General features: G+C 36.9%; 1 protein-coding gene and 1 long non-coding RNA gene across 2 annotated transcripts in view; both read right to left on the bottom strand.

Annotated features, from left to right (window-relative positions):
- Positions 1 to 53: 53 nt before the first annotated feature.
- Positions 54 to 3,467, bottom strand: LOC146166569 (uncharacterized). Its single transcript, XR_014498698.1, has 3 exons — positions 2,696 to 3,467; positions 1,357 to 1,467; positions 54 to 875 (listed from the first exon to the last, which is right to left on the bottom strand). It is a non-coding gene; the product is annotated as an uncharacterized LOC146166569 (long non-coding RNA).
- A 2,377-nt stretch (positions 3,468 to 5,844) lies between these two features.
- LOC146166570 (CUB and sushi domain-containing protein 1-like) overlaps positions 5,845 to 13,341 on the bottom strand; it is a 30,082-nt gene continuing 22,585 nt past the window's right edge. The window contains exons 13-18 of the mRNA XM_083390025.1: positions 12,429 to 12,611; positions 11,867 to 12,058; positions 9,297 to 9,491; positions 7,982 to 8,167; positions 7,377 to 7,586; positions 5,845 to 6,023 (exon numbers count right to left, since the gene is read on the bottom strand). Coding sequence (XP_083246151.1) covers positions 5,845 to 6,023; positions 7,377 to 7,586; positions 7,982 to 8,167; positions 9,297 to 9,491; positions 11,867 to 12,058; positions 12,429 to 12,611 — 1,145 coding nt within the window. The remainder of the gene's footprint in view (positions 6,024 to 7,376; positions 7,587 to 7,981; positions 8,168 to 9,296; positions 9,492 to 11,866; positions 12,059 to 12,428; positions 12,612 to 13,341) is intronic.

Raw genomic sequence — 13,341 nt, forward strand, 5'->3', positions numbered from 1 at the left:
AGAGATGACAAACAAGAATGCAAACCCGAACACGAAAAAACAGCTTTCAAGTCCTTGGCGTTTTATTATGAGTGAACGTACGTATTTAATTAGATGGTTAGGCGACACCGTGTTAACTTGCTTAAATTAAAAAAAACAGCGCACAAAGACACAAAGCGAAAGCATGTATACTGCGATAACTTACGGGGAAAGTTCAAGGGCGTTTTTATGCAAAATTAAAGCGATTTTAATTTTTGTTAAAGCCGAAAATGGAAAACTTGTGACAAAAACGCAATGATTTCACGTGGTGGGCCAAACTAAATACATTTCTGGGTTACATCTTTTAAATTAAACACTTTCCCACCTTTAAAATAAACGTCTCAATTACTACCAAAAATAATGAAATGATTTCAATGAACTTAAAAGGAGTCCAAGACTAAAAGATTTCAAGCACAACTGGGCTGCCAGATTTAAATCATGAATGGTTTCGTGGCCATAATACCGGGAATTTTAACTTCAAATCGTTTGTAATATTGAAATTGATTTAAATAAAGCATTTGCACGTCTGATAAGCTGCGGATAAGGGGCCAAACGTTTCAAAAAACAAATCTAGCGTACACGAAACCAGTTATGAAAAACAGTATGCCAAAATAGAAGACATGCTCTACCAAGTCAAGGCAGCCCAAAAAGGAACCAATATATCAGCCATAGATTGTAGCATTCGGATTTGAATTTTTTTTTACAAAAACGTCGGTCGTGAAAGCAGAGTTAAAGAGCAAGAGACGATCAAACAAAGGTAATCATGTTCATTAGGGCGATGGCGGCCGCCGCTCCTGAATCTATGGACCCCAAGAATCTGTTACACATCGGGTTACCGCAGGCGATGTTTTTCAGGACTGCAAGTAATAAAAGCGGTTAGATTACCAAAGGAACTCAAGCCATGAGACCGAATTATAAGAACAACATCAACGTCGGAATAAAACACAGTTCGGAATAAGACCAAAATAGGACTAATACCTAATAGTAGTGCCGTCAAAATCGAAATAAGACCGAAATGGTCAGGCTGACTTTTCACCCCACCCTAAACCCCACCCCTACGTACATTACTAACTCCCATAATAATTTCATTTCTAACCCATTTTCTATATCCACCAAGGACCCAAACAAGGCCCAAAATACGGTTCTAAAACAGTGACACCAAAACGGTCGAAGCCAGACCAACGGCCCCTGATTGTCCTATACCCCTTCTCAACAATCCCGGGCGTTATTTTGGCAATTTAGATCTTATTCCGATGAATTTAGGACTTATTCGAACAGGTTTACTGCATTGGTTATCGTATCGGGTATCGGGTATCGGGGTAACATAAAACGACTTACATGATTCGTTAGCAGGGTAGTTGGCATTGCCGGTTGGTAAGACGGACATGGTAAGAAAGTTATCCAGCAAATTTGATACACCTCTAACCGTGTCGAAACTGTTTATGAAGCCTGAAAGCGAAAGACGGAAATAAAAAAACGGGTTAACAGTTAACGGCAAAGCGACGATGACAGATGAAAAAACACATTTTTTTTAATAGGCAAAAAGTAAAACCATTCCATTTTTTTTAAGAAATGAAAACCAATTAAAAAAAAACTTTTTTGTGAAAAATGTAAACTTAAGGAAGTATATTTAAAAGTAATCAACCTAAAAACCAGTTCCACTGTCGACAGATTATTTTTCGCCGTTTACGAGCAATCACCCAACCGTGTTTCATCAGACAGAAAATAAAAGCGGTAAAAACTAACAAAGCAAAGACGCAAGCACAAAAAGTAAAACAGTGCCGCTTGTTTTCAGTTCTGACTAAGACAAACATCAAATAAGACTAAAAGTAATAGTTAGTGCTAATAACAAATAGGCAATTTCCCAAACTCGGTTTCCTGAAACGCCCTCATTTATTAGAGACTTGAAGTGGACTTGCTGTGACCATGACTCGGACTGGACTGGCCTAGGTTTGACAATGATTTGAACTTGCTATCACAATGACTTGGACTGGACTTCTCATGACCATCACTTAAACTGGACTTGCTGTGTCAATAGCCTGAACTAGACTTTCTATGAAAATGACTGGCTAACACCATGACTTGAACTGGATGTGCTATAAAAGTGACTTAAACTGGATTTGCGAGGACAATGGCTTAAACTGGTTTTGCTGTGGAAGTGACTTGGACTAGACTTGCTATCACAATGATTTAAACTGGATTTGCTACGAAAGTGCATCGTGCTGTATGCTATCACAATGATTTAAACTGGATTTGCAAGGACAATGACTTAAACTGGATTTACTAGGACAATGACTTAAACTGGATTTGCTACGAAAGTGCATCGTGCTGTATGCTATCACAATGATTTAAACTGGATTTGCAAGGACAATGACTTAAACTGGATTTGCTATGACAATGGGTTGCTATGACAATGACTAGTTGTGTGAATGACCTGGAGTGGACTTGCTATTACAATGACTTGTTATCACCATGACTTTGACTGGACTTACTATGACAATGACTTTAACATGACTTACACAATGAATTGGAATCGCTATATTAATACAACTTGTCTGTAACTTATGTTATTTTAAAAATAACTAGTTAGCAACACTTTGAACTCAGATTTTAAATCTTTCACCAATACAAATATACGCTAGTATGAAAGACTGAGTGGAGCTGCTGCGCGGTTTACCTGTAAGCGATGATGTAATTGTCGAAATATCGCTGGAAATGAATAGGATGACCTTCTTGTTCGTGGTAGGGTCACCGCGATCTAGTAGAGTTGGCGCGCAACCCGCCACTATTGACAGAGGTTCGTAAGAGCCGCATAGTAAAGCTCTCTGTGCTAGAAACTACATGCAAAGAAAATAAATATATTGGATCCGTTGATTTAAATACGACAGAGGTCAGAACATTCATGGTCTGACAATGGGGTTCATTAAGAAAGTGTTTCTCAACATGTTTTAGTGACGATCCCGATATCAAGCGTAAGTTTAGCAACGAAGTAGACCATTTTAAAGAAACGTTTTGTAAGCCAAAAATATTTAAGGATTTAAAAAGTTCAATAAAGGGGGTTGTTTGATCAGTCCTTAAGTTAATGAACAGAGCCAGATCAGCTATTCAACGTTTAAATCGTTTCAAAGTGTTTTACGATCTTAATTTTGGTCAATTTGAATAATAACACTACGTCATAATCGACATCAAACCAAAATCCTGTTCGTTTTGTAAAAAGGTTAGATCTATACGCGCACCATGAGAACGTACGACGGACGTGCTTTAACCTAACAATAAGCAGTAGAATAAACTACGATAAATCGTGTTAGTTGGAGTGATGCGAAAATATTTGCGAAATATTTAGTTATAGCGGCTAGATCAGCGGTTCTGAACCTATGGGTAATTACCATATGGGTAACTCCAGGATAGCAGGTGGGTAATCAGCTGAAACAGAATATTTAGAATTATGTTTGTAACAAACAATGTCGCAGCTGTAAGCGTTAAAGTTGCTTTGTTACTTTTTACGTATTTCGTTTTTATGTGACGTAATAGTAAGATTTTTCTTGTTTTCGCTAACGGCTAGCCTAGCTATTTTTTCATAATCAGTTTGCTGTTAGTGTTTATTTTTGAAGGTATTCCAAGTGGAGTTGTTTGAAGTAGTATACCGTAGCTATAAGTGTGCATTTAGAGTTGTTTAGACAAACAAGCTATAATTTGTTAAATAATGCTGTTTTATATTTCTAGTATTGTAAAATAGTAAAATAGATAAAATAAGATTTTGGGTAATGGGAATTAGATCTGGACAGAAATCGGTAATAGGGGAAAAAAGGTTAAGAACCCCTTGGTTGAATGATAAAAAATTAGCTAGTTGTTAAGCGTAATATCGTTGTAGTCTTTATTTGTTAATTTCTTCGAAAAGCTTTTCCTATAATTCTAACGTTTGCCAATACACTATATTGCCCTGTTTGCAGCTTGGTGTTATGTTAGACAAATTGTTGTCAATTATGGCGACTAAAGTTATAAATCTGAAATCTGAAATCCATCAAATATTTTTTCGATGTACATATTCAAGATAGAAAAACAAATATGTTATTACTATTTTTAAAGCCCAAACAGAAGTAGATATCATTTCGAACGTTTTCAATATTTTTTTATTCGTTTTTAACAAAAATGTAGAAGTGTTGAATTTAAAAAATTCCAAATGACATCTACTTCTGCATGGTCTGTGATATTCTTACTACATCTGTCTTCCAACCATTAGGCTCAAACTATATAATTCTAAACATCTTCTTTAAAAACAAAGCAAAGCCTTTGGAGCATAATGGTTGGAGGTAGTAGTAAGACGTAATAAGAATATCAAAGCCCATACAGAATAGGTATCATTTTGAATGTTTCGAATAACTCTTTATTCAATTTCAACATCAACATTCAACGATGTTGAAAATGAATTAAGAGTTATTCGAAACGTCCAAAATGATACCTATTCTGTATGGGCTTTGATATTCTTATAAAGCAAAGCCTGTTTCGAGTCAACGTTGTACTGTTGCTGGTGCATTTCACGGCTTGACGATTTTTTGATTTGTTACCACCGCGAAAATTTTGGGTCGACACCCATGGCTTGAGATTTGTTGATTTAAACCAGGGGTTCTTAAACTTTTTTCACCGCGGACCCCTAAATTGTTTTTTTTCATCGCGTGGACCACGGTAAGCAAGAAATTAAAAAAAATTACGTCATAAATTGACGTCGTAATACAAATAGACTGTAGACATCTGTAGTTTTCAGTCAACAAAATGTAAAAAGGAGAATAGAAATAGAGACATTCAATGCAAAAACGTTTTATTTTTAATTAATTTCTTTCCTGAGAAACATTGATTACTTCCTAAATATACACCAATATTTCAATTTGGCCTTCACGGACCCCCTAAAACTAGTTTACGGACCCCGAAGGGGTCCATGGACCCCAGTTTAATAACCCCTGATTTAAAGCAACATTTTCGGACGAAAACCTACATTTTTTTACGAAACATAGAAGTGTGGTTAAACGGGGAAATTTACCAGTGGGTAATTGTCCTCGCTTTAGAGGGTAAATGAGCTATCAATCAAAATTTCAGTGAACGGGGCAAAAAGTTGTAGGCTACGAACGGTAGGCGTTGTTAGCCCAATTTCGTATTTCAGATTACCTGATAATTTTAAGGTGGCCCGGTATCCTATTGCTTATTGATTGTCTAGTGTCGGTAACGTTATTCTTCGCTGATTAATCCATTTTTAGTTTATTGGCAACATCCTTTTCTCTTAGTTACTTCATTGTTAGGTCATTCATATAACTGATGTTATTTTTGTTACTTTCTTTTTTTAAGTAATGAGCACCATTTGATATATTGGTGGTGAATCTGATATTGATATTGGTTAACACACAAAAAAGGTAAAGAAACCCTGCACTAGAATGTAAATGACGAAAAGCGCCACTTACCCCTGGTATTCCTGAAACTGGTTGAGTCAGGTCGTAAGCATTTGGAATGGCGGGTGGTACACAAGCGCTGCTGTGTTGGACCAGAGAAACACGGGACCTACCGCCCGTAAATCGGACGTAGGTGTTTATCAATCTGCAAAGAAAGGGCTCTATACGTTAGATACGTGGCGTTAAGTAATTTGTTACTTGAGTTATTGCTTATAATAATCGGACGAATTTGCCAGTTTTAAAGTTTACCGTTTCAGGTCTTCTTTTTACGAATAACTTCAAGTTCTTTTACAAAATTAAGTTCTTTAACAAATGACTTGTTGACAAGACCGACGGAATGTAAAAAAAGGAATCAGGTTGTAGAAATTCACTTTGGCCCTTTAACGACTCACTCCAGTACGAAAAACTCCTGACGAAAATAGTTTGGCATTTCCGCACTATTATAAATCATAGGAGTAAGCGCGGCACTGAAGGGCGCCTCGAGCATAAAACGAGATTCCAGAGCATCACAGTCGTCCAGCAGCGTTGTCGAGTCCATTATGATCACCAGGTCAATGTCTTCGTTTACTGGAAATGGCAAGATCGTTACAATAAAAGCAACGCAAACTGAACCTTTAAAGCAAGGGTCGGGGATGGATACCGAACACTATGCACGGATCTGTAATGTAGCTTAAAAAGAAGTGACAAGAAATATTTCACATTAACTAGTGGTGATACAAGTGCGTTTTGAAACGCCCTAGTCAAGATGATGCGATTTACTCGACCTTTTTGACTTTGACATTCATTTTCAAGGGATCGGGAACCTTTACACTATTAAGAAACCAAAAAAGCTAAATACGATTTGTTGCATTGCCATAAGCGCCATATAGATTGATTTCTACAAAGAGCCGTAAATTTCAAATGAACGACATATACGTGGATGGCAACCTATAATTCGGGAACAATCTTGTAGAACGAGGGCTCATCTAAATATCAAAGCCCATACGGAAGTAGGTTCATTTTGAAAGTTTCAAATAACTGTTATTCATTTTAAACTTAGCGAATGAATAAACCATTATTCTACACGTTCGAAATGCTACCGACTTCTTTATGGCCTTTGATATTCTTACTACGTCCTACTACAATCTCCAATCAATATGCTCCAAAGCGGATTTGAAGACGGATTCGGGATTGGGGAATCGACGGCGTCGGTTTATTTGGCCAGGGTCGGACTCGAGACATTCCTCGAAACCTAAGTCCAACTCCGACCTAACAAAGCTGACTCGGCTCCCTTCCCTTGACCCCCCGACCCCTGAGATTTCAAATTCCGAAGTGTTTTTACACAATCTAAGTTCGAAACCGATGAGGACGAATGTTGTGAATCGAAGGTGGGATAACGAATAAAATATGCGAGAATCTTAATAGTTTTAAACAGGCTGCCAAACACGTTAGGCCAGTGGTTCTCAACCTGTTTTTCTTTCGTGGCTCATTTACGTTGCAAAAAACTCTGTGGCCGAATAGAATTTTGATGAAAGAAAAAGCTTTAACATAGGTTTAAAACAAAACACAGCAGAACCTATTTCAAAACAGATTATTTATTCAACCGCGCATTACTAAGATACTTGCGGCTGAACAGTAAATTTACATTCCTTTTTAATTCCTCTCCAAGCTTTTATTTCCTGTGATTTAATACAGTGACACAAATGAAACTAAATCTAGCTTTTAATTTGTCTGTTCCCCACCTCAAATGTTCTTATGGCCCACTGGTTGAACCATGGCCTACTGGTTGACAACCGCGGCGTTAGATGCAAACGTGCTGCTAAATAACTTGATAGTTTTAAACAGGCTGCCTTAAACAATAAATTGAAACAAGATACTAAGAACCCTACAGCCAAACAAGTCGCACAAATCGGTTCAAAATAGCTTGGTATTTCACATTACTTAGCACGCAAGTTGGAAAGACGGCCGGCATTGTTTCCAGCGTCCAAGTTCCGTCAGCCTGACAAGTGCTGGTGGCGACCTGCGCTGGATCAGCAAAGAGATGGGTGGCGTCGCACATGTAAGTGATAATGGTGTCTTCCAAGTATTTGGCTGGCGGCGAAATGACGTCGGCAAAAGTTCCCGATGTAAGGGCCATTGGATCCGGGCAGACTGTAACGGAATTCAATTTAGATTAAACCAGTAACATCAAATGTTTGTCTTGACTTAAGTGCACGTAGGTCACCGTATACAAATTAAATGACTTGACTTACCAAAATAACAAATTTTGACCAAATAACTTGACTTATAAAATATTACAAAGTTAGATTACTTATTCATTCTAATTTTTGCGTATAAAACAATTTGCTTGCTCCTTATTTCGTTTTTGGTATTTTGTAGTTGGGAATAAGAAACATGGCTCAATTGACCCTCGCATTTTGATGAGGCTGCGAAATATCAAAATAATTGCAACGGGTACACCAGGCAAATTTTTAGAAAACTTTAGCTGCTCTAGCCAAAACAGCTGAACCACGTTCACTTCCCTACTATCACCCAACACCACTTACTTCGTTTGCATTCGGGTAGCATAGTGTTGATGCTCCACAATCCATCGGCGCCGCAAGTGTTAAGGGCCGTCCCGACCAATTCGTAATTCATTGTGCACGTATACGTCCATGTTAGTCCCTCGAGGTACGGGGTGCTTAGCGTTATTGGATTGGCGTTTGTTACGGTTCCTGGAGGGGCCGTGCATTCTGCAAACGCATTCGGCACACGTAAGTTTCGGTAAATAACGCACGCCTAGTTTTCAAACCATGCGTTCGTGGTTATTCAAAATAGCCTGACGCAAAATTTAAACCGAGGCCGCAGAGTTGGATTTAGACTCAGCATTCTATGAAGCCGGTTTGTTTTGCTGTAGTCGGACTCGGGACTCGTGTAAGACCACGTAAAACTACCCGAGTCTCGAGTCTGCACATGCTTCGAAAACTTCGATGTCTATATCCTAAAGGAAAAAAAAACCTTAACAAAATTGAAATGTCAAGCGCTTACTAAACCGGCATGCCAAACTAATTTGGAAAACTAAAAATGTCAAAATCTAGTTGCTCTTTTGCTAACCAGCAATCGATTTTTTTTTAATTTTTTTTTTCTTTTCTAAAAAAAACTAAACACTTCCTAGTTTGTAACCCAACTAGTTGAACAAAGTGAAATCGTAGGTTTCAATTCTAGACGAGATATATCAAAATCAGCATCACTTAAATTTCCCTTTAATCAGTTGTATATTCTAGTTAAAAATGAGAACTTTAAACTATTCCGAAAGTACAATATCCAATTTCAAATCTCAGTTAAAGAAAAAAAGTAAAACGAATTCCATGACAAACAATAATTTACTTTTTATGTAGTCATTTAAATTACTTTTTAAATATGGAGAACTTTTATGTCTATTTTACATAGATAAACTAAAGAAAAAAGGTAAAAAAATCGATCTGCGAAGAAGCAAACAAATAAAGCTAAGCCATAGCGCAACTAATTCAATCTATAAGTTATAAAAAATTCGTATCATTTATTTAATATGACTTAACAAAAAAGAGAAAAAATCAAGCGCTACCTTTTTGCATTTTTTTTCCTTATTATAAAAATTGATTCTTTTTGAAATCTAAATTTTACCTCGCATGCATTTATTCTATTCTAATTTCAAACAAGAAACCCTTAACATATTTTAAAATAACTATTTTAAAAAAATAAAAAGAAAAAGGGCGATTACCAGATGTCGAAAAAGTGGCAGAGCAAAGTGTTGTCGCTTTTTTGGAGCTACTTGTTTTTGCATATATAAAAAGGAAAACCTGTGTGAAGTACAAGTAAACAAGTGCAAAAAAATTCGTGTACCTTTTTTGCAGACGGGTGCAACGCCCCCCGGGAAATTAAACACGAAAGTGGCGGGTTGACAAGTAAACATGTCCGGCGTAAGAGGGTCCAAGATAAACGTTGGTAAACATTCGTAGGTTATAGCGTCGCCCACCATAAAAGTCAAACCAACAGGTGTGATCATGAGTCCAGTGCCTTCTGTAGGACGAGAGCACTCTGAAAGGCAAAGCACTTGATATTTAAAAAAAAAATTATTGGAAGCAGAAGGAACTCTATTGGAGATCACGTGATTTCACGCCTGATCAAAAAAGTTCGGCGAAATATTTTTTGATTTTTTGTGGCTTTTTTGTAAGAGTAGAAGTTTTATGTGTTCAGAATTTAGTTGGAAAAGCTATTTAAGCGTTCAGCCAAAATCGGCATTTAAGAGTGAATATAGAAGAGGTTGTTAGTTATTAGTTGTGTTTGAAATAAAAGCGACACTTGATTATATTTACGATTTTTAAGTTTTATGTAGTAAGATTGTCAATGAGAGACGTGTACGCAAAGCCCGTATAGAAGTTTGTAGCATTTTTTCAACGTTTGAATTATATCTTTGTCCAATTTCAAGATATAGAATTTTGATCGTTTAGAACAGGGGTCGGCAACCGTTTGGACTCTGCGGACCGGTTAGAAACTAAAATTTTTCCGCGGACCGGCCTTGAAAAAAAAAACAAATGTCCAGTAAAGGTAATGTATTACAACTTTTTTTTCAATGAACCAATTAAAATGTATACGTTTGCTTCAAAAACTTTCCTGCCTGGACATTAAAATAATGAGTCTTTGCAATTCAACTCATATGGCCACAGCACACTAGATTATTTTGAACCTCACGAGTGCTTAATGCTAATAGAGATTTTTATTATATCAATCAACCATGGAGTATATTTAAACGAAAGTTAATGTGTTTTGAATAGTAAACTAGATTTAATTTTAATTTTTACTTATTTCACGTTTTTCCTTTAAATCAAAATTTTAATCTGGCAACCCTGCTATGGACCGGTAACGAACTCCTCGCGGACCGGCACCGGTCCGCGGACCGGCGGTTGCCGACCAGTGGTTTAGAATATCTCTCATTTTTCAAAAAGCATTATTTTTAATGTTTCAAATATCTATTTATTGATTTTTAACATGTAGAATTTTGAACTTTACAAATATTTTTTTTCTTTTACAACATGCAGTATTATTGAAGGATTGATGGTCAAAACGATAAAATTAAACTAGCCCAGACATTGCACTAAGAAAAACTAACAAAACGAAATTGAATAAATTGTAGTTGTGGATTTTAAGTAATCTTCAAAAAGCATATTTTATTATTGTTTGATGTAGTGCACAAATACACAACTCTGTCGCTTTGGTTTATTTTGATTTCGTGCTGTTCTGATAATTTGTGGTGACTATAGAGGAAAGTTTTTTGTGTGTACAAGGAAATCATTTGGTGTCTAAAACGGTGGTTCTTGTAACTTTACTTCCCCTTAATTGTTTTTTATTTGTCCTTTACTTTTATTTCATATTTCATGCATGAGTGATTTTGTATACATGACTGATTTTGTACAAGTGCCAGCATGCTTGCCATTTATGTTAGTGCTGTCCTTACGTTATTTAGTTGGTGCTGTCTTCGGTCTTTGTGTTATCAGGTTTTAGCCTTTGTTGTTTGTTCTTACTTATATTTGTTTTTGCCTGTGCTCCATTAACTACCGAACATGCAATTGATTTATTTAAATTAAGGATGCTTCATGTTAATAATAATAAGTTACTTGTTATTAAATTATATAACTCTGTGAACTTGTGTGCAACAAGATTCTTCTCCCCATTTGTGGCTGCTAGAAGATAAGTTTACAGTTCCCTAACTGGCTTCGTTTGAAGAGGATTGAATTCAATTGCTCGTGTTTTTCTTTCTTGCTGTAACTTTAACGGTACTTTTAACTCACACAAAACGGTACTTACAACTAAAAAGAAATTGCCTTTAAACTTGTAATATTGTCAACGGATTTTTAAGTGAACTTTTACGTTTTTATAATTTCCCGAAATGCCTAAAATCTATACACGAGGACGAGATGACAAACTCGCTTGGAGTACAGCCTACCAGTTGTGATATATTCAGCTGTACAGCAGCGCTTTGGCTAAATCACCCTTTGTGTGTGCGCGAAATAAATGTTAACCGTTCCGCGACTGTAAACCGTTCCGACTTAGTTTACCACTGCTTAGCCTATCTGCAATTTCGTTTTACCGACAGCAAGTTTGTTTTACCGACAGCCGTCTAGACAGCAAATATTATATTGGAACAACGTTTCGGTCCGCTCCTGCTGTTTTCGGACCGCTACGAACTTCTACGCTGGTTAAAAGTAGACTGTGAACCACTTTAAAACTGCATGCTCTACTTTTAAGATAAACAATATTCAAAATACCTAAAAAAAAAAATTAAAAAATCAAAAATAAAATGTTTAAAAAATTTGACAAAAATAAAAAACCTAATTTTGCTCGGAAAAATCACATTTCTATATTTAGAATATCGCTAATTATTGTGGTTTTGTTATTTAAAAAGAAACTCTTACCGGAAGCGCAAGTTGCGATTTCAGCCATTTGGAACATCCAGCCCGTTTCGGTACAAGTGTTGGTCGTTTCTCCTCCGGTCACCGGGTTGTTGTTTACGCAAGTGTACATAACCGTTTCGGAAAAGAGGTACGGGGCAGTGGCGCCATTCACATTCAGCACTCCAGGTCTGGTCGGCGGCGAAGCTGCGCAACCTGTTGGCAAAGAAAATAAAGGGTTGTAGGCATGTCTGTGATAACTTAAGCCACGTTCACCTAAAAGGCCTTTTTTATCCTTACCTTGATTTAAGTTTGTAGGCAATTATTTTAAATGAATTTAACATTTTAAGAAAAAATGTCCTAGTTAAACGTGGGTCTTCTGGAAACATCTCCTAGTTTGCTTTTTCAATAAGGCTTTTCGGGCTAAAGGTCCTTAATAAGGTAAGCCGCTTGGAAAATTGTCTCAGTTTGACTTGGTCTTTTGGGCAGATTTACGATAGTTCTTTTGTTAATTTTGTTTCAGCTTAACCATATTGACTTGCTGCCAAAAATCGCTAAGCAATGTCATTGCTCGTGGAAAACTTACCGCATTTCTGGATGTCAGCCGCCAGTGGTATGGACCAGAAACCGTCAGCCTGACATGTGTTCAAATCAGGGTCAAGGCCGACAGGGTCGCCGACCGCACAGGTGTATGCGACGAATACATTTGGCAGGTACGGTCCGGGAAGGTTTACCGTAAGATCCGGTGTTATTGGTGGGCCTGTACAACCTGGAACGGTAACACATCGCTTGGTAGCCGTACTTGGCTTATTCTTAAGTTCGAAACAGGGGTTAATAACAGCGAGCATTATCTGAAAATAAAAACGTTGACTCTTTTTGTATTGTGGTTGTAGTCAATGAAAAATATGCACGCATATGTGTTCAACAACTGTGAACTGCCCTTCTGAAGCTGCTTTTCGACCAACGATTACGGCTTAGATTTCATTAGTACACCAAATTCGCAGACTCATAGGACCTGTCTATCAGTGATGAAAACAAGACAGGCTAGAAAGAATAACTATAGCCTGCAGTGAGGTTCGAACTTACGACCTCCGGCCACGCTTCCGGTATATTTTCAATGTTTCAAATATTACTTTATTCATTTTTAACATGTGCAATTTTTAGCATTTCTCCATTTCGAATACCTTCGAGCATTTCGAATATTTCCTATTATTCAAAACATGTAGCATTTTGAATGTTTTGGATATGCTGTTAATCTTTTACAACATTTTCGCAGATTTAATGGTCAAGGTCAAATGAAGTACAACAAGCCCAGATATCGCACTAAGAAAAAATTAAACTAAATAAATTGTAGTTATCTTTGGAAAAAGCCTTGGTTATTCTTAAACGTGGTGCAAAATATCCAACTGGAATCTTAGTTTAAATGCATTCAAAGCGATAGCGGGATGTATAAGCCGGTAAAAATACATGTCCTGGTTGAAAAATCCAGTACAACGAAA

This window comes from Ascidiella aspersa, chromosome 1 (genome assembly GCF_963924565.1).
Source record: "Ascidiella aspersa chromosome 1, kaAscAspe10.2, whole genome shotgun sequence".
NCBI classification, from domain to species: Eukaryota; Metazoa; Chordata; class Ascidiacea; order Phlebobranchia; family Ascidiidae; genus Ascidiella; species Ascidiella aspersa.